Here is a 21,190-nt window from a genome sequence, read left to right as displayed (position 1 = left end):
ATATATATATATATATATATATATATATATATATATATATAGTTACAAATATATATTTAGGTTTATTTTTCCAAATGTATTATACTAACTAAACATGTATTTTTTTTAGATCGTATAATGTAGTTTTGAGCATGATAAAATACCTATCATCAAGAAGTGGTTAATTCCCACATTGGCGAGACATAAATAACAAAGATCTGAATACAGTGTGAATCTCAATCTCACAAAGACCTTGCCCAATAAATCAGACGGAGTAGCAAAGACCCTGTTTAGCCTGTACTATTTTCTTGAAATATACATTAGACAAGTGTATGAGGTACATTTGAAAAAAAACACATTAAAATTACATTTAAAATCGAAACATTATCAAAAGATTATGATCATACAAATGCATTCTGTTCATACAAAGTACAATGTTTTATTAAATATAATTTAACAAAGTTGAACTACAAAAATAAATCCCATTAGTGAATGATTCTATGCAGCAACTCATCATAGGCTGACTACGGCTTTACTGAATGCAGGAGCAATCACATCTTGTGCAAAAAGTGCAGTGTAATGGGGAGGTATAATGGGGATATTTTTTTTCACTTGGGAAGAAAATCCATATACTCTGCATCAGAGGCTTCTCTTAATTCTTATCCACTCTCATCCACAGTCCAAGAGTCTTCATCTCTTACCCGTAATCTTCATTAATTTATTTGTACAATTATGAGACATTCCATTGTGGCTCAATGTGTATTTGTTAACAAATATAAACCTATTTGTTCCTTCCTTATAGGGTGAGCCCGAGTCCAACTCAGTTCTTCTTTAGAGAGCCTTTGCTCTTAGAGTCTTTATGACTCAGCATCTTCAGCATCTTCATGGGCTTGAACTTTGCTCTTAACGTCTTCAGGTCTTTCCCAGACTCTTTTTTTAAATCTGAGGAGGGAGAAATAGTGATACCATGATCAAATTCTGAGAAATGAAGGAGTCTGAGGTGTAGTATTGAGGGAATAGGAATGAAAGAGAGTGTGAACAGACATGAGAAAACAGGAAAGACAACAACAAAATAAACACTCTAGGAAAATACTTTCCCTCACCTTTCTTCTTGATCATGGAAAACAAAACATCTTCTTTTTCCCTGAAAAAGACAAACCATTGGTAGGTATGAGCAAGAGCATCAATTATCTGCTTAATGAAATTTGTCTGAATAAATGGCCCTCGGTATTCATCTATGAGTGTTTCATGCACCTTTGCCTGTCCTGATCCAAGCTGTTGATGATGTGGTTCCTCTGTTCAATGATGGTGACAAGCTCCTCCATCAACTGCTGGTCCCTATAACGGTCATCCTTACTCCACTTACACTCTGGGGGGGGGGATGATGATTGAGGAGGAGATGAGGAGAGACAAACAATTAGATTAGTCAAATAACAACACATAATTAATAATAGCAGACTGATAATTGCTGAGGAGTAGTAAATAATTGCGGGAGGGTCGTGTGAAAACTGGCCCCTCACCTGGTTTGTTGAGGAGACATCTCAGTTCATATTCCACGTCTGCCTGTTTCTCCTCTAAATTCTGTTGCTTGGCCCTTGGAGTGCACATACAAATACATCAGGTCCATAAATATTTCATTTACAACACCGTCCATATGTTGGGAATGATAAAAGAAGCAGAGATAATAAAGGTGTTATGAAGGTGCTGTCTTGCTTTGATATCATTTCAGGTCAGTGCACTTACATGTATACCAGCTCTGCGTCCCTGCGCACAAGCATGTGTTTGTCATGTATTAGAGTGAACCAGTCCACCAACATGTCCTCGTCTTCCTGGTCTGAAACAAACAGGTGAATGACACTAGTCTTCTCAATAACAATTCATCTCTAACAACAACACTTTATATCATAACCGGGAATAATTACTTGGATGTTAATAACAAGCACACTACAGACACTCACCATTCTGGCAGTCTCTCAAGCTTCTCTCCATCTCCACCCCTCTCAGCTCCAGCCTTTCCATTTGTTTCTCCAGCTCCCCCAGCTCCACCTGCAGCTCCTCCACTGGAACATAGTTGTCTGTCTGCACCTGAGGAGACATGCATGTGTACTAGGGTACTATTCTGATTTGGAGAAAACACTGGATAATGGGTTAATTTCATTATACTGAGATATCCTCTCACCTTCCTCTTGATGAGGGGGAAGCCATGTCCAGGGGCAGCCTTGGATTTAGGGAACTCAGAGGGGGAGACTTTACGATTGAAAGGGTTCTCCTTACATACCTGCTAAATTGGAGATTGAAGACATTTCTGGGAAATCCACAATTGTAATATTCAAGCACACACAGTCCAAGCAGCTATCTCGAGTAGGCTATAACCTACAGTATAGGGACGATGTTGTTATGCAGGAATCTTAGAAAAACATGTCTTTTATGTTAACATGTTGGAAAATAGTTTCAGTCTGAAACTCACTTAACCTGATATCTTTGCATAATATGTATGTGTTGTGTAATACAAGCTTATATGTTCTGTATTTTGGGCAGGTTGAGCAGTGACATAGATATCATTGTAGACTAAAGAGCAGCATTATACCTTACTGTGAGAGGGGGTGGGCACCAGGCCAGAGTCACTCACTTCAGACACACTAGGGAGCGATGTGGGTCTGAGCAGGGAGGGACTGGCTGCTGCTCCATTGGTTGACAAGGTTGGTGGGGGGTGGCTTTGAGTACAGACTGAACTAGTGGAGATTGCTGGCACAGACACACTTTTGGGCAAAGAGAGGCTCTGGGCTATATCTGATTTGCCAAGAGCACTTGGTGCTCCAGTTACCCTGCATATGCTATCAGCTCCAGCTAAATTAGACACACTAAGTGAACCGGCAGAAGCTTCAGAAACACCATATGAACTAGCTTCTTCAGTTAAATTAGATATGTTAGGTGCACTAACTGCTCCAACTAAACCTCCTAACCCATTAGCTCCAGCTAGATCAAATACACCGTGTGATCTGGCTACTTCAGCTAGATTAGATACATCAAGGGAACTAGCAGCCTCAGCCAAGTAAGATGAACTTGTGGTTTTAGCTACAGTCAAATTAGACAAACCAAGTGAACTAGCTGCTTTGGACAAGTTGGTTGATTCTCCAACTCCAACATCTGCTAAATTACATACATCAAGTGCGCCAGCTGATTCAGCCATGTTAGCTATCCCACCAACATCAGCTGGCTCAGATATACCAATTGAACAAGGTTCTTCTGCTAAATTAGATACAGGAAGTGAGCATCCTGCTTCAGCTAAACTTTCTACCTTTGGTGCATTAGCAATTTCAGGTACATTTACTGCGTCATCCACTCCAGCAATACTAGACTTGTCAACTTCTCTGGATGTGTCCTCTAAATTAGCTTGGCAATGTGAGCTGGCTGCTTCAGCTAACTGACTGGTACCACACCATGTCTGGCTGGTTACCATTGAGGGCTGTGCTTGGCCTTCAGCATCACTCATTGTGTTCCCTTCCCCAGTGTAATCATCATCAGCCTCCTCATCCTCAAACTCCCCAAAGGGGTTGGGAGGGGGTTCTCTCGCTCTGTAACAACTCCCTCTGAGGGAGGGTATAGAGCCTGAGCGTGGGGGCTTGGGCATACTAGGGGGCGGGGCAGGGGGCAGCTTTGGCCAGGGCCCTGGCTGGACAAGCTCCAGCCACGGTGGGTCTTTGGGTTTACGGGGCCCACTGGGTTGGCCAAACCTGATGTCAAAAGTTAAAGAAATAAATAGGCATTCATTGGACAATTCTACTCAAAGTTACATAATGTGTTATGTCTGATACATAATGTGTTATGTCTAACTTACCTGTGAGAAGGATTGGGTAAAGTTTTATTATCAACTGGGTAACCTGCAGAGAGAGGGAGATGGACAGAGAAACATTTAGTGGATATGTTTCAAATGAGGAGAAGATGGGGAGTCTACACAGAATTGAGTGTACTGAAATATTCTGATAACAATGACATATTCTTCATACAGTCGTAACGTGAGGTCAGAATTGAGAATCTGGAGTGGGTGGTTTTGTCTTACTCACCAGAAACAAGGGGGCTGTCCATGGCTTTAGGTGGACGGGTTCTGGGTGCAGGACGAGGAGGGGTGGAGTCTAACACCCGTCTGGGTGCAGGAACTGGCCGTCCAGGGCTTGCAGAAGCCGAACCGCTGTCTGGTGTTACAGTGAGTGTTTCTGTTGTCTGAATGGGCCGTGTCCCTGCTTCTTCAAGCTTTCCCTCTTCTACAGTGGGCCTTGGAGGACAGGGTGGCCTTGGCTTCTTAAGTGTGTCATGCCTTGTCTTTCTCTCACCTCCCTCTGTCTCTGTCTGTCCTCTTCCAAAAATAACTGTCTCACCTGAGTCTGTTTTTCCAATAAAATCAGAGAGATCGGGATTGTCTGTTAATCCACCCTGAGATAGTGTCACCTCCTGCTCATCTAATTTGGGCAGATTCTCTATTGATCCAGTTTGTTTACTGTAGTCGGGGTGGGCATTCTGACTGGCTGTCAAGTGGTGGGTGCAGACCAAGGAGCCAACTTCACTCCCCTCTTTGTAACACCCTGGTAAGAGAGTGCTGCTGCACACACTGCATCTGAAAGAGAAACACAGGATGACATGAGAGGGACACAAATCACAGATTATATTTCACTGTCTGCAGATAAGGATAAGCTAGCGTTGCCTTCTGAGCAGTGGTGTTACCTGAAGCAGCTGCGGTGGTAGAGTTTCCCCTCAGTGACATGTCTCTGCACCAGGTGGACGTGCTTCGTGCAGGAGGTACAAATGCTGCATGGCCTGCCACTGTTGGATCGCTCCTCTGTCCTTGACTGTTGAGCAGGGGAGGTCAGCCAATGGCAACAGTAAAGAGGAAGAAATATGAGAATTTGGGATGAAAGAGGAGATTGAGATAAATAACTTTGAGTTGAGATTAAGTAATAAAAAATTCAAAATAAAAATGGCTTCATAACAACTTTATTACATTACCTTGGCTGGCTGCAAACTTCCAAGAGAGTCAGGTTGTGTCTTGGAGTGACTGGAGCACTGTGCGACACATGGCGTCTTCAAACTGGCTGGACTGGCTGCTTAGTAAAGATGAACACTTTGAATACACACACATTTGACCAACAAAGAAAGGTGGAATCAACCATGTGCTGTTTTCCCAATTTGACTATGACACAATTTAGCCACACACCATGAGACTTCTTGTTGAAGCAGTGGTAGTAATGGGAGAGGTAAGTGATGACACTTAGCCGGTCTGGCAGCTCTGTGGACACCATGTCCTTAGCATCCAGCAATTCAGGGATGCCCAGCTTTGACTGTGCGACCTCAAATGCCTGGTAGGAGACAGGGATCAATAATGAAATGCCAGACAGATAGGACAATATAAATAGATGTAGTGCAATGTATTAGAGGTCGACCGATTAATCGGAATGGCCGATTAACTAGGGCCGATTTCAAGTTTTCATAACAATCAGAAATCGGTATTTCTGGATGCCGATTTGGCATTTTTTTACACCTTTATTTAACTAGGCAAGTCAGTTAAGAACACATTCTTATTTTCAATGACGGCCTAGGAATGGTGGGTTAACTGCCTTGTTCAGGGGCAGAACGAAATATTTTTACCTTGTCAGCTCGGGGATTCAATCTTGCAACCTTACGGTTAACTAGTCCAATGCTCTAACCACCTGCTTTACATTGCACTCCACGAGGAGCCTGCCTGTTACGCGAATGCAGTAAGAAGCCATGGTAAGTTGCTAGCTAGCATTAAACTTATCTTATAAAAAACAATCAATCATAATCACTAGTTAACTACACATGGTTGATGATATTACTAGTTTATCTAGCCTGTCCTGCGTTGCATATAATCGCTTAGGTACACGTTGCTCCAATGTGTACCTAACCATAAACATCAATGCCTTTCTTAAAATCAGTACACAAGTATATATTTTTAAACCTGCATATTTAGTTAATATTGCCTGCTAACATGATTTCTTTTAACTAGGGAAAATGTGTCACTTCTCTTGCAAACAGAGTCAGGGTACATGCAGCAGTTTGGGCCGCCTGGCTCGTTGCGAACTGTGAAGACTATTTTTTCCTAACAAAGACAGCCGACTTCGCCAAACGGGGGATGATTTAACAAAAGCGCATTTGCGAAAAAAGCACAATCGTTGCACGACTGTACCTAACCATAAACATCAATGCCTTTCTTAAAATCAATACACAGAAGTATATATTTTTAACCTGCATATTTAGCTAAAAGAAATCCAGGTTAGCAGGCAATATTAATCAGGTGAAATTGTGTCACCTCTCTTGTGTTCATTGCACGCAGAGTCAGGGTATATGCAACAGTTTGGGCCGCCTGGCTCGTTGCGAACTAATTTGCCAGAATGTTACGTAATTATGACATAACATTGAAGGTTGTGCAATGTAACAGGAATATTTAGACTTAGGGATGCCACCCGTTAGATAAAATACGGAACGGTTCCGTATTTCACTGAAAGGAAAAACATTTTGTTTTCGAGATGATAGTGTCAATGGCGTCGTAAGGATTGGACCAAAGCGCAGCGGGTAAAGTGCTCATCATCTTAATTTATTTAAAGAAAACACTTAAACAAAATAAAATAAAACAACCACCCACAAAACACAAGTGAAACAAACCTCAACTAAATATGGCCTCCAATTAGAGTCAACGACAACCAGCTGCCTCTAATTGGAGGTCCTACCAAAAACCCAACATAGAAATAGAAAACTAGATTTAAACATAGAAATAGAAAACATAGAACCTAAACCAAAAACACACAAAACAAACACCCCCTGCCATGCCCTGACCAAACTACAATGACACATAACCCCTTTTACTGGTCAGGACGTGACAGTACCCCCCCCCAAAGGTGCAGACCCCGAATGCACCTCAAAAACAAAAACCCCACAAAAACAACCCCAAACTTAAAGGGAGGGAAGGGAGGGTGGCCATCGTCAACGACGGTCCCTGTGCTACACCCCCCCCTTCCCAATCCTCCCACTACGGAGGTGGCTCTGGGCGTAGCTCCCGTTCAGACGACCCTAGGCTGGGGAGCGTCGCTGGAGGCTCCTGGCTGAGGGGCGTCGCTGGAGGCTCCGGGCTGAGGGGCGTCGCTGGAGGCTCCGGGCTGAGGGGCGTCGCTGGAGGCACCGGGCTGAGAGGGCGTCGCTGGAGGCCCCGGGCTGAGGGGGGGCGTCGCTGGAGGCTCCGGGCTGAGGGGCGTCGCTGGAGGCCCCGGGCTGAGGGGCGTCGCTGGAGGCCCCGGGCTGAGGGGCGTCGCTGGAGGCCCAGGGCTGAGGGGCGTCGCTGGAGGCCCTGGGCTGGGGAGCGTCGCTGGAGGCCCAGGGCTGAGGAGCGTCGCTGGAGGCCTCCTGCGTGGAGCTGGGACCGGTTTCCCCGGACTGGGGATACTTACAGGAGATTGGGTGCGCAGAGCGGCACAGGGCACACTGGGCCGTGGAGGCGCACCGGCGGTCTGGAACTCAGGGCTGGCACACCCCGTCCTGGCTGAGTGGTCACTGTAGCCCGGCACGGGCGGAGCGCTGGCACAGGGTGAACTGGGCTGTGCTGGAGAGTGAGGCCTGCCGTGCGTAGAGCAGGCGTAGGGTAAGCTGGACCGAGGAGACGCACTGGCGGTCTGGAACTCAGGGCTGGCACACCCCGTCCTGGCTGAGTGGTCACTGTAGCCCGGCACGGGCGGAGCACTGGCACAGGGCGAACTAGGCTGTGCTGGAGAGTGAGGGTTGCCGTGCGTAGAGCAGGGGCAGGGTAAGCTGGACCGAGGAGACGCACTGGTGGCCAGATGCGCTGCGCCGGTGCACTTCTCCCTGGCTGCCGGCCAACTCTCGCCCGGCAACGCTGCGGAGCACTTACTGCCCGCACCGGACTGTGCGTGCTTATGGGCGACACCGTGCACATTTCTGCATAGCTTGGTGCTCTCCTCGTCACCCGCTCCCCACGGTAAGCACAGGGAGTTGGGCAGAGTCAGGGTGGAGTCCTGAGCCAACTCCCCGTGCTTACCGTGGGGGGGGGCTGCCTCTCGCACTTGCCTTTGGGCCTATACAGCACCTCATAATAGCGCCGCTCTGCCTTTGCTGCCTCCAGTTCCTCCTTCGGTCGCCGGTACTCCCCAGCCTGCCTCCAGGGTCCCTTTCCGTCTAAAATCTCCTCCCATGTCCACGACTCCAAATATTTCTCCTGCTGCTCCTTCTTCCGCTGCTTGGTCCTTTTTTGGTGGGTGGTTCTGTCATAGGCGTCGTAAGGATTGGACCAAGGCACAGCGGGTAAAGTGCTCATCTTCTTAATTTATTAGAAATAACACTTAAACAAAAGAGACAAACAACGAAACACTCCCATAAGGTGCACAGACTATACAGGAAATAACCACCCACCAAAAAACAAGTGAAACAAACCTCAACTAAATATGGCCTCCAATTAGAGGAAACGACAACCAGCTGACTCTAATTGGAGGTCCTACCAAAAACCCAACATAGAAATAGAAAACGAGATTTAAACATAGAAATAGAAAACATAGAACCTAAACCAAAAACACCGAAACACACAAAACAAACACCCCCTACCACGCCCTGACCAAACTACAATGACAAATAACCCCTTTTACTGGTCAGGACGTGACAGATAGTTTCCGGATTCGACCATATTAATGACCTAAGGCTCGTATTTCTGTGTGTTTATTATATTATAATTAAGTCTATGATTTGATAGAGCAGTCTGACTGAGCGGTGGTAGGCAATGGCAGGCTTGTAAGCATTCATTCAAACAGCACTTTTGTGCGTTTTGCCAGCAGCTCTTCGCTGTGCTTCAAGCATTGCGCTGTTTATGACTTCAAGCCTATCAACTCCCAAGATTAGGCTGGTGTAACCGATGTGAAATGGCTAGCTAGTTAGCGGGGTGCGCGCTAATAGCGTTTCAAACGTCACTCGCTCTGAGACTTGGAGTAGTTGTTCCCCTTGCACTGCATGGGTAACGCTGCTTCGAGGGTGGCTGTTGTCGATGTGTTCCTGGTTCGAGCCCAGGTAGGAGCGAGGAGAGGGACGGAAGCTATACTGTTACACTGGCAATACTAAAGTGCCTATAAGAACATCCAATAGTCAAAGGTATATGAAATACAAATCGTATAGAGAGAAATAGTCCTATAATTCCTATAATAACTACAACCTAAAACTTCTTACCTGGGAATATTGAAGACTCATGTTAAAAGGAACCACCAGCTTTCATATGTTCTCATGTTCTGAACAAGGAACTTAAACGTTAGCTTTCTTACATGGCACATATTGCACTTTTACTTTCTTCTCCAACACTTTGTTTTTGCATTATTTAAAACAAATTGAACATGTTTCATTATTTATTTGAGGCTAAATTGATTTTATTGATGTATTATATTAAGTTAAAATAAGTGTTCATTCAGTATTGTTGTAATTGTCATTTTTACAAATCCCCCAAAAATCGGCTGATTAATCGGTATCGGCTTTTTTGGTCATCCAATAATCGGTATCGGCGTTGAAAAATCATAATCGGTCGACCTCTACAATGTATGAACATAAACATACATTGAGACAGTTATGCATGCATGCAGGTAAAACATAATTACGTAAAACTCACCAGATGGTTGTTTTCATAAACATTATCTTTGGAGAGGGAGTTGAAGTCTCTGGAGCAAAAGCAGAATAGTACTACGTGATACAAATGATGGGCCATCACAGACCCCTTAATAATAATTTGACCAACAACATTGGGATGTAATGAAGAGGAGGGAGGGAGGGATTGTTTTTTTTATTAGGATCCCCATTAGCAGTTGCGATAGCAGCAGCTACTCTTCCTGGGGTCCACACAAAACATGAAATATTACACAATACAGAACATTAGACAAGAACAGCTCAAGAACAGAACTACATAAATGTAAAACATCACACACAGCCTACATAAAAATACATACACAATATCTAAGTCAAATAGAGGAGAGGCGTTGCGTCGTGAGGTGTTGCTTTATCTGCTGTTGTTTTTAAAAAACAAGTTTGCTGTTCACTTGAACAATCTGTGATGGGAGTTCCATGCAATCATGGCACTATATAATTCTGTACATATTCTTGAATTTGTTATGGATTTGGGGCTGTGAAAAGACCCCTGGTGGCATGTCTGGTGGGGTAAGTGTGTGTGTCAGTGCTGTGTGTAAGTGAACTATGTAAACAATTTGTAATTTTCAACACAATGTTTCTTATGAATACAAGAAAGTGTCTCTCCTCTCCTTTTAGCCAAGAGAGACTGCCATGCATAGTATTGATATTAGCCCTCTGATTACAGTTTAGAGCAATGTTCTGGGCCAGCTGCAGTTTTTCTAGGTCCTTCTTTGCAGAACCTGACCATATGACCGGGCAATAATCAAGATAAGATAAAACTAGAGCCTGCAGGACTTGCTATGTGGAGTGTGGTGTAAAAAAGTAAAACATCTCTTTATCGCGGACAGACCTCTCCCCACCTTCACAACCATTGAATCAATGTGTTTTGACCATGACAGTTTACAATCCAAGGTAACTCCAAGTAATTGAGTCATTATCAGATTCAGCTGAGGTCTAGAATTTATGGAGTGATTTGTACCAGATACAATGCTCTTAGTTTTAGAGATGTTCAGGACTAGTTTATTACTGGCCAACCATTCTAAAACTGACTGCAAATCTCTGTTCAGGGTTCCAGTGATTTCACTAGCTGCGGTTGCTGAAGCATGAAGGGTTCAATCATCCGCATACATAGACACACAGGCTTTGTTTAACGCCAGTGACAGGTCATTAGTAAAAATAGAAAAAAGAACAGGGCCAAGAGAGCTGCCCTGCGGCACACCACACTTTACATGTTTAACGTTAGCGACATTTCCATTAAAGAATGGAGGAGGGAGAGGAAAAGATAGAGAGGCAGATTAAGGAGAGTTAACTTGGAGCTTAGGCCATGCTGTGGTTCCGTGTATCAGGGCAGACAAACCCACTGTGACAGGATTCAGGTCCCTGCTACAGCTACAGATTAGAGTTGGCCAGCCGCTCTGGATCAGCATAAGGACAGGCAGGAACTGAGTCTGACTGTGCGTGCTATAGGCCTACTGTCAACAATGTACTCACATACAACACACTGACTGGGGCAGAGTAACAGAGGTAGGATTGTGTGGGAGACTTGGGTGCCAGTGATGGCCCACAGTAGTAGAGAGGATGGGGAAGCTCACAGGAGAGTTCACATTCCTATTCTAATTTATTTTATATACTTACATCAAATCAGGTCGGTGTTTGTGGATAATGGCACAAAACGCCAATCCATCTCTGAATGAAGAAGACATGTTCCTTATCTCCACATTGGGGTAATTTTCGCATTTTATGCCACACCATTCTTGTAAAGCGTTCAATGTCCCCATGATAGAATTTCATTCTCCCATGTTAAATTGAGAAAGTCAACAACCACTTCAACCTCAACCTGTCAGATCCTGGATATTCAAACCTGTTTAGCACACCCACTAGCTACGTTAGCTTGTTGGCTATATTTGTCGACCAAGTCAAACCAAGTTCAACATTGTTTTTACTGAGAAAACCTATGTGACTTCACTGTCACTTGCTTCCAATGTGTTGTTCCCCAAAATTCTCTAATATCAGCGAAGTAGATCCTTGATGTAAAAAATAGCGAGCAACGTCCACTTTCGCGGGATGATTTGCTGTAAAATGTTGACACAACAATAAATCTCTTTACTCAAGTATTTTTTTCGTTCGAATCACTTTTGGGTTACATTTTAATAAATGTGTTACGTTGTTTAGCGATCGTGGCTTTCCGAGATAATGTTCTATCCCGAAGAGGTGCTCACACAGAATAAACACCAAAACAAACCCGTTACTGTACCACACGGTAACTGTACTGACTACACACATGTACAGCAGTACACCTTTGTGCCGCTAGAGGGTAGAGAAAACCGGTAGAAATCTGAAACTGGTTGCACTGTCTGCACAGGTTTGCAATAAACAACTTCAGTGTGATCGAGAAGGTTCATTAGAAAGTATGATAACCTTTTTTCTGTGTTATATATTCTTATGCGCCAGTGCCAGCTGCCATTGCGTTCATCATCCACCCATCACTGTTTGAGAGGTGAGAAGGGGAGCTCTCACATTTGTTCCTCGCGAGCAGTGGCGGTTCTAGACCATTTCAACTGGGGGGGGGGGGCAAGCTGGGGGCCAGTTGTACTGTTAGAGGGGCCAGTTACATTAGACGTTATTGTTGTCATATCGTTTTGCATGTGGTACGATACTGTTGTGTTCCGCCTAAAGCCGTCCCTCTAGAAAATGTGTGGGTTAAATTAGTGTTCCGCGTTGCCACTGTCTAATAACGGATGTAAAAAAAAGGAACGATAGCAAAAATTATTTCATACTCCACATTTAGGGGGCCCAAAATTGTTGTCACGGGGCACTCCCCCCCCTCCAGAACCGCTAGTGCTCGCGAGACACGTTCATGGTAAAGATAATTCTCGTAGTGATGGCGGCGCCGCCTGACACGGAGAGTTTGGAGTCACGTATCAGTAAGTATTTTTAAAAGTTATTTAGGTTGTATTGAGAGCTATTGGAGCATGCATCCTTGGAAAAATAACCGTGTCGCAGTCGACCGAGATGACAGTTTAAGCAAAATCAAGGTGCAAACTGAGAGGGACTATGACGTTAGACCTCTCATAAACAGCAAGCTAGCCAGCTGTGAAGCTAACGTGAGATAACTAGCTATCCAGATAGATTCCCAGAACCATCTAGACTAGAGAGAATGCATCGAACTCTTGCTAGATACGGGAACCAGCAAGCCGCCTATCGTGAATTCATATCCTGCCAGTGACTATACGCTTAGCTATGTGACAGTGACAGTGCTGTGAAATGCAGGAAGCCTAGCTCACTAGGTCAGTGGGAGAACTGGAGTTGGAGTCCCTTACAAAGGCGTGTCCAAAGTACTGTTGGAAGGCTAAAGTATTCAGATGAACCTTTATTTCCCCTTTTCCCAATTTCCTTCATTCTCCCATTAGACAAGGCCACAAACCCACTAAACAGAGACACAGATTGGGACAGCATCCAGGCCTTCTGTGACCAGCTCAACAATGATTTGGAGGGGTATGTGAATGTCATAACATGTACACATCTTAGCACTTTCACCTCTCAGGAGTAGCTGTACTGAGTACATGCTTGTTACTTAAAGCTACAATATAGAACTTTTTGGGCTATGTCCAAATTCACATAGGAATGTGAGTTCTAGAAATCTGTCATTCTCATTGAAAACAAGTCTAAGAAGCGGTAGATTTGTTCTTTGTGTGTTATTTCTATGCGTCCCATTCCCTAATTTTCGTTTTTGCGTCTTACTTTTGGTTTTGTACGCCAGCTTCATACAACTGAAAATACAGTATTTGTAGTTATTTATAATATATTTCAGAGGTTTAGATGGTACAATGATTGCCTATACTACACATTGCTTGTTTTTCCACATAAACTGAAATTAGGTAAACTATTCAAATTTTTGCAAAAGGAAATTGGGGAGCGATTTCTTCATATTCCCCATTTTAAGATTTCTGACACTGACCCTGTGCTGACATCTGTGTCAGTCAATAAAAAACATGGTGTTGTCTAGAGTAGAGGGAGAGGTAAAATTGCATGTCATACAATAGTCAATGGTAGATTGATGTGGCTGAAGTTGGCAGCAAATCAAACTCTTTATGTTCCATTTCAGACCCCAGCTAGCCACCAGGCTACTGGCTCACAAGATCCAATCACCTCAGGAGTGGGAGGCCATGCAGGCACTCGTGGTGAGTTGAGTGATGGCAGTGTGTTGTAATAGGAATCAGAGCCAATACAATTGACAGCCTTCTGTCTAGTGTGTGTACCTACAGTCATATTGAATAACTTAATTGTTTGACTCACTTGTGATGTGTGTACAATCAGGTGCTGGAGATGTGCATGAAGAGCTGTGGGGAAAGGTTCCACAGTGAGGTGGGCAAGTTTCGCTTCCTCAACGAGCTCATCAAAGTGGTCTCTCCAAAGGTAATGATCGGCTCTGTCTGTGCCTTTCACTGAGCAAGTATGTTAAAATTGGATAAGCTCTCACTCAGCATGCTCCTGCTCTCTCCCTCAGTACCTCGGCACCCGGGCTCCAGAGCCAGTGAAGAAGAAGGTGTTGGAGCTCATCTATAGTTGGACACTGGGGCTGCCTGACGAGGCAAAGATCGCTGATGCCTACCAGATGCTTAAAAAACAGGGTGAGCTGCAGTGAAGCTATGATAGTGATGGACGCACAGTTGTTGTTTAGGTAGTTGTTCATGTTTTTTATTTTTAACCAGGCATTGTCAAACAGGACCCTGTTATTCCAGCTGACAAACTCCTCCTGCTTCCACCTCCCAGACCAAAAAATGCCATATTTGAGGACGAGGAGAAGTCAAAGGTAAGGCATTGTTAAACAAAAGAAACATACAACTATTTTTTTCTTCTTCAAATTTTGCATTACAAATGTGATTCACCATGCATTCTCCACTCCATTTACCTCCCCTCTCCCTAACTTTAAATTCTTCCTCCTCCCTGGTGTCTTGGTAGACACTGACTCGCCTGTTGAACAGCACTCACCCTGAGGACCTGAAAGCAGCCAACAAACTGATCCAGGAAATGGTGCAGGAGGTAGTCTCTTTTCTGAAGCTCACCTAAATGTATGAATAAAGTGTATTATATATATATATTATAGGCTGTTACATTACAGTAATACAGATATGTACATCGCACAGTGTGAACAGTATTATCTGGTCTGTGTGTGTTAGTATGGGAGAGAAAGTGAATGCCTAAGTGCTTTAGTATTATACTGTCATGTAAGGGGACTGAGTGAGAAAGTGGGTGCTCTGCCCTGAGGGTTGTCTCCTTGTCAGAATCATTCAGTGCTTTCATGACTCCTTTAGTTTAGGGACAAAGGATCCTTTTCTTCCCCCTCCTCCCTCCCTGGTTTCTTCTTCCTGACCTGTGTGTGTGTTTCAGGACCAGAAGCGGGCGGAGAAATTGTCCAAGCGTGTGAACGCCATCCAGGATGTGAACGAGAGTGTCAGCCTACTGACTCAGCTGCTGGAGGACTATGACAGGACCACCAACCCACAGAGCAATGCAGAGCTCATCCAGGTCTGTGGCACCTTTACACAAGCAACACCATGCTATGACAAACCAGAGACAACTCCCACAGTGCCATAACCGCATCACCTATATATGATGTATACAAAGCACTGCATGCAGATACAGACATTTGATAGTGTGTATTTGTGTGTTAGGACTTGTACCAGCGCTGTGAGAAGATGAGACCCACATTGTTCAGACTGGCCAGTGATACAGAGGACAATGATGAGACTCTGGGTGAGGTTTCAGACACTCCTCAATGTGTTTAAGTGTATGGTACACAGAGAGAGAAGAATATGTGGGTGACGATATACGGTATATTACAATTGTGTGTGTGGGCGGGCAGCGGAGATCCTCCAGGCCAACGACAACCTGACTCAGGTCATCAACCTGTACAGGCAGCAGGTGAAGGGAGAGGTGGTGAACGGGAACAACTCAGCTAATACACAAAGGCTCACAGGTGAGCAACAATGGGTCAATGACACATGCATCCATAGGGACGATAGGGTCACTTGACACAAGCTTGGTAGGAGGGGACTAGAGTATATGATTACATGCATGGGCTAAAGATTTCCTCTCACTGTACACTTATCTCTTCCAGGAAGTAGTGCGGCGCTACTTGATCTATCGGGATTGGACACGTCACCTCCTTCCTACCCAGAATTCCCCACTCCAACAGACAGCCTAAATGCTCCCTCTCAGGAGATGGGCATCAGTCTCCTTGACGATGAGCTAATGTCACTGGGTAAGGGCAGACAGCATTTTACATCAAGTCTTCCAAGACCTCTGCTACTTCCATGTTGTGTGTGTTAATTGTGGGTGACTTTGTGCCTATCTTTCCCAGGTTTGAGTGAGGGGACACACGCCTCCAACCTGGCCTCCCAGCCTGAGGACTTTACCGCATGGGACTCTTTCCAGGTGAGGGGAGAACTGAGCACTTCACACAGGGAGACATGATGCAAAACAATGCATAATATTCACAGTTAACACCAAATCCATTGAGTCCCTTTTAGCTTCTCTACCAAGAGAATTCTCTTGGATTATGATCACAGTCGTGTACATTCCCACCCAAGCAGACACCTCGACGGCCCTGAAAGAACTTCATTAGACTCCATGTAAACTGGAAACCACATATCCTGAGGCTGCATTTATTGTAGCTGGGGAATTTAACAAGGCTAATCTGAAAACAAGGCTCAGTAAATTTTATCAGCATATTGAATGCGCGACCTGGGCTGGAAAGATTCTGGATAATTGTTACTCTAACGTCCGCGACGCATACAAAGCCCTCCCTCGCCCTCCTTTTGGCAAATCTGACCACGACTCCATTTTGTTGTTCGCAGCCTATAGACAGAAACTAAAACAGGAAACGCCCGTGCTCAGGTCTCTTCAACGCTGGTCCGACCAATCTGATTCCACGCTTCAAGATTGCTTCAATCACGTGGACTGGGATATGTTCCAGATAGCGTCGAACAACACTGATTCGGTGAGCGAGTTTATTAGCAAGTGCATCGGTGATGTTGTACCCACGGCGACAATTAAAACCTTCCCTAACCAGAAACTGTGGATTGATGACAGCATTCGCGCAAAACTGAAAGCACGAACCACTGCTTTTAATCATGGCAAGGTGACCAGAAACATGACCGAATACAAACAGTGTAGCTATTCCCTCCGCAAGGCAATCAAACAAGCTAAGCGTCAGTGTAGAGACAAAGTAGAGTCGCAATTCAACGGCTCAGACACAAGACGTATGTGGCAGGGTCTACAGTCAATCATGGATTACAAAAAGAAAACCAGCCCCGTCGCAGACCCCGATGTCTTGCTCCCAGACAAACTAAACAACAACTTTGCTCGCTTTGAGGACAACACAGTGCCACCGTCATGGCCTGCTACCAAAACCTGCGGACTCTCCTTCACCGCAGCCAACGTGAGTAAAACATTTAATCGTGTTAACCCTCGCAAGGCTGCCGGCCCAGAAAGGCATGCCTAGCCGCATCCTCAGAGCATGTGCAGACCTGGTGGGTTACGGACATATTTAAACAATACGTATCCTAGTCTGCTGTTCCCACATGCTTCAAGAGGGCCACCATTGTTCCTGTTCCCAAGAAAGCTAAGGTAACTGAGCTAAACGACTATCTCCCCGTAGCGCTCACTTCCGTCATCATGAAGTGCTTTGAGAGACTAGTCAAGTATCATATCACTTCCACCCTACCTGACACCCTAGACCCACTCCAATTTGCTTACCGCCCCAATAGGTCCACAGACGACGCAATCACACTGCACACTGCCCTAACCCATCTGGACAAGAGGAATTACCCTCCAAACTCATCATTAAGCTCAAGACCCTGGGTCTCGACCCCGCCCTGTACAACTGGGTCCTGGACTTTCTGACGGGCCGCCCCCAGGTGGTGAGGGAAGGAAACAACATCTCCACCCCGCTGAGCCTCAACACTGGGGCCCCACAAGGGTGCGTTTTCAGCCCTCTCATGTACTCCCTGTTCACTCATGACTGTGTGGCCATGCACGCCTCCAACTCAATCAACTCTGCAGATGACACTACAGTGGTAGGCTTGATTACCAACAACGACGAGACGGCCTACAGGGAGGAGTGAGGGCCCTCGGAGTGTGGTGTCAGGAAAATAACCACTCAACGTCAACAAAACCAAGGAAATGATCGTGGACTTCAGGAAACAGCAGAGGGAGCACCCCCCTATCCACATCGACGGGACAGTAGTGGAGAAGGTGGAAAGTTTTAAGTTCCTCTGCGTACACATCATGGACAAACTGAAATGGTCCACCCACACAGACAGCGTGGTGAAGAAGGCGCAACAGCGCCTCTTCAACCTCAGGAGGCTGAAGGAATTTGGCTTGTCACCAAAAACACTCACAAACTTTTACAGATGCACAATTGAGAGTATCCTGTCGTGCTGTATCACCGGCCTGGTACGGCAACTGCTCTGCCCACAACCGCAAGGCTCTCCAGAGGGTAGTGAGGTCTGCACAACGCATCACCGGGGGAAAACTACCTGCCCTCCATGACACCTACACCACCCGATGTCACAGGAAGGCCAAAAAGATCATCAAGGACAACAACCACCCGAGCCACTGCCTGTTCACCCCGTTATCATCCAGAAGGTGAGGTCAGTGCAGGTGCATCAAAGCTGGGACCGAGAGACTGAAAAACAGCTTCTATCTCAAGGCCATCAGACTGTTAAACAGCCATCACTAACATTGAGTGGCTGCTGCCAACATATTGACTCAAATCTCTAGCCACTTTAATAATTAAAAATCGGATATAATAAATGTATCACTAGTCACTTTAAATAACGCCACTTTATATAATGTTTACATACCCTACATTACTCATCTCATATTTATATACTGTACTCTATACCATCTACTGCATCTTGCCTATGCCGTTCGGCCATCGCTCATCCATATATTTATATGTACATGTTCTTATTCATTCCTTTACACTTGCGTGTATAAGGTAGTTGTTGTGAAATTGTTAGATTACTTGTTAGATATTACTGCATGGTTGGAACTAGAAGCACAAGCATTTCCCTACACTCGCATTACCATCTGTTAACCATGTGTATGTGACCAATAGAATTTGATTTGATAGATTGCCATTACTTAGGCAGGTTCATGATTTTACCTTAACGACAAGTGTCACAACTGTGTCTTACACATGGTATCGCTTTCTTTGCAACAGTCTTCCGATAGTGTGGATATTACTGATATCCCAGCAGCGCCTAGTGTACTACTGAGTCCAGATCCGCTCCCCTACACCCAGCCTCTTTCTGCTGGAGCCACGTCTGGAAGCTCAGCCTTAGATGAGTTGGATCTGCTGGGGAAGACGCTGCTGCAGCAGTCCCTACCTCCAGAGGGCCTGCAGGTCAAATGGTAACTAACCCTTCACTATGGGATGGTTTTACAGCGCAGGAGATGTTTGTGTCAAGTATTCGTGTTAGTCTGCCAGTTATGTTGCTGCTTAGTACAGTATTGATGGACCACTGTGTTCATTACGATTTGAAGTCACTTCAAGTGCTGTATAAGCAAAACAATATATGAAGAAGCTAAACCATATATGAAGGACCATGAGGCGCTGACCATGAGGCGCTGACCATGAGGCGCTGACCATGAGGCGCTGACCATGAGGCGCTGACCATGAGGCGCTGACCATGCCAACTTGTTATAACAACATGACAGACACTCAGCAATATTATTCAACCTTTTATGTAGTACCTTTTATATATTTTCAGGGACAAGCAACCGTTCAAACCTACTCTACGAGATCTCCAGAACAAATCTGGAACTAATCCTACCCCGGCCTTCTCCCCTGAGCACCCGGTGGCTCTCCTAGGTGATAGGTTGTTAGACGCCTCTCCGGTTCACACAGTCATTCCCCCTATAGAAACGACCCTGACAGATGTTTTTGTGCCGCTTGAGTCCATTAAGCCCAGTAAGTATCTATAATATTTCTAGTATCTACTTGCTATGCTAATAGTGCATCACAATTGAACAGTGTTTTAAACTCTGTTGTATCCAGGCAGCCTGTTGCCTGTGACGGTGTTTGATAGCCACAGTTTGCGGGTGCTCTTCCACTTTGCACGTGACTCTCCGCCCTCTCTTGCTGATGTGCTGGTGGTGATCATCTCCATGCTCTCCTCCGCCCCGGTTCCCGTCAGCAACATCCTCTTCCAGGCCTCTGTCCCTGACGTAAGACCTCTTCTCTCTTCATCTGCCTTTTTCACCTTCAGTTCCATTGTCAGTGTAGGGTTGACATCATGACCTCTGTTGTAGACAATGAGAGTGAAGCTACAGCCCCCATCAGGAACGGAGCTTCCAGCCTTCAACCCAATCCTCCCACCTGCAGCCATCACACAGATCCTGCTGCTGGCCAACCCTCACAAGGTACTAGACTGTGTAGACACTCATTTAAGGCTTGTTATATACCCCTGTGGCATCCCCAACATTAACATTTTCTTGTAACTATGAAGCCAAATAGACTTCTGCAACCCTCAATTCTCTTCTTTTCCAGGAGAAGGTGCAGTTGCAATACAAGCTAACCTTCACGCTAGGAGAGGAAGACCATGATGAAAGAGCAGTTGTAGAACAGTTTCCACCTTCAGACACATGGGGCAATCTTTAACATTCAACAGATTGACAAGATTTGGCATCTCACTCAGACACTGCATAAACCTTGCTTTTTAAAAATGCTTCTATTTCCTTGCTTAGCCAATCTCAACTGTGTGTTCCCTTTATGCTTTGGAGTAATGTTCTCTGTGCAGCTTTACAGAACTTTATTTGGCTGCTTTCAAACATACATAGTACTATTGCACAGCAGACAGTGTGTCACAGCCATGTCTTGTTTTTAACAAATAGGTTGTCCTTCATTCATAGAATTTGTTTCCTTTCATGCAATGGGCCCTTTGGGAAGTTGTCTTTATCTTTGAGTCTTTTTTTTGTTTAAATAGCTGTAGACTATGCTGTTGAATTAGTTGACGTTGCGTTTACCCCACCATGCTCCCAGGTTTGCTGACTGTGATAATGAAGGATCATTCTTCCTCTCCTGCACGGAGAATGGTTTGCCTGATATCCTTGTCATGTAGAATTAGACATTCTAACACTGAAGTCCTATTTAATCTGCCATTTGTGCCTATTTAAGGATTGTTTTCACTATCAAGTCCCTTTGGATGGTTTGTTGGTTTTACCTGTTACTCGGTTGATCCATAAATCTTTTACTCCTCGCTGCTTCATAGATTATCTTTCCCGGGAAGAAATGTTTTAAAGAAAGATGAATGTATATCAAGTTGTCTTGCTGAATCACTATTTCCTCAAAGGCTTGAGTCTCCCAAGCTCATTCCACCAATGGAACTTATGTACATTTGCAAAGAGAATGTTATTTTTCTTGGGGTTTAAACTGTAGGAGTCTGACAATCTTAACCAAGCTCATTCACACTGGTAGTTTTAACAGCACTAGTTGGAGCACCATCAATACCTCACCTAGTGGAGT

At 44.9% G+C, this 21,190-nt stretch overlaps 2 protein-coding genes across 5 annotated transcripts; one reads left to right on the top strand and one right to left on the bottom strand.

Moving 5' to 3' along the window:
• Positions 1 to 386: 386 nt before the first annotated feature.
• Positions 387 to 11,966, bottom strand: LOC106601223 (MICAL-like protein 1). 2 transcript variants are annotated; one of them, XM_014193252.2, is made up of 15 exons: positions 11,290 to 11,966; positions 9,641 to 9,689; positions 5,189 to 5,330; positions 4,981 to 5,075; positions 4,699 to 4,823; positions 4,044 to 4,591; positions 3,818 to 3,860; positions 2,567 to 3,713; positions 2,159 to 2,260; positions 1,938 to 2,064; positions 1,723 to 1,813; positions 1,500 to 1,573; positions 1,234 to 1,348; positions 1,083 to 1,123; positions 387 to 921 (listed from the first exon to the last, which is right to left on the bottom strand). In XM_014193252.2, the coding sequence occupies exons 1-15, from the start codon at positions 11,430 to 11,432 to the stop codon at positions 800 to 802; spliced, it is 2,964 nt and encodes a 987-aa protein (XP_014048727.2). In that variant the 5' UTR covers positions 11,433 to 11,966; the 3' UTR covers positions 387 to 799. The 2 variants fall into 2 exon arrangements, with proteins under 2 accessions (XP_014048727.2, XP_014048728.2); XM_014193253.2 differs by having other exon boundaries at positions 2,159 to 2,257.
• Positions 11,967 to 12,023: 57 nt separating this feature from the next.
• LOC106601224 (ADP-ribosylation factor-binding protein GGA1) lies at positions 12,024 to 20,928 on the top strand. Of its 3 annotated transcripts, none has more exons than XM_045715153.1 (17): positions 12,024 to 12,151; positions 13,065 to 13,149; positions 13,760 to 13,835; positions 13,972 to 14,070; positions 14,162 to 14,285; positions 14,367 to 14,467; positions 14,617 to 14,697; positions 15,046 to 15,183; positions 15,330 to 15,411; positions 15,521 to 15,634; positions 15,776 to 15,919; positions 16,019 to 16,092; positions 18,887 to 19,077; positions 19,437 to 19,636; positions 19,724 to 19,893; positions 19,978 to 20,088; positions 20,216 to 20,928. In XM_045715153.1, the coding sequence occupies exons 1-17, from the start codon at positions 12,097 to 12,099 to the stop codon at positions 20,324 to 20,326; spliced, it is 1,956 nt and encodes a 651-aa protein (XP_045571109.1). In that variant the 5' UTR covers positions 12,024 to 12,096; the 3' UTR covers positions 20,327 to 20,928. The 3 variants fall into 3 exon arrangements, with proteins under 3 accessions (XP_045571109.1, XP_014048733.1, XP_045571110.1); XM_014193258.2 differs by lacking the exon at positions 12,024 to 12,151 and adding an exon at positions 12,388 to 12,578; XM_045715154.1 differs by lacking the exons at positions 12,024 to 12,151; positions 13,065 to 13,149 and adding an exon at positions 12,487 to 12,578.
• Positions 20,929 to 21,190: the final 262 nt, after the last annotated feature.

Source organism: Salmo salar, chromosome ssa03 (genome assembly GCF_905237065.1).
Source record: "Salmo salar chromosome ssa03, Ssal_v3.1, whole genome shotgun sequence".
Lineage (NCBI taxonomy): Eukaryota > Metazoa > Chordata > Actinopteri > Salmoniformes > Salmonidae > Salmo > Salmo salar.
The sequence above is the reverse complement of the archived record's forward strand: the minus strand, read 5'-3'. Positions and strand labels throughout refer to the sequence as shown.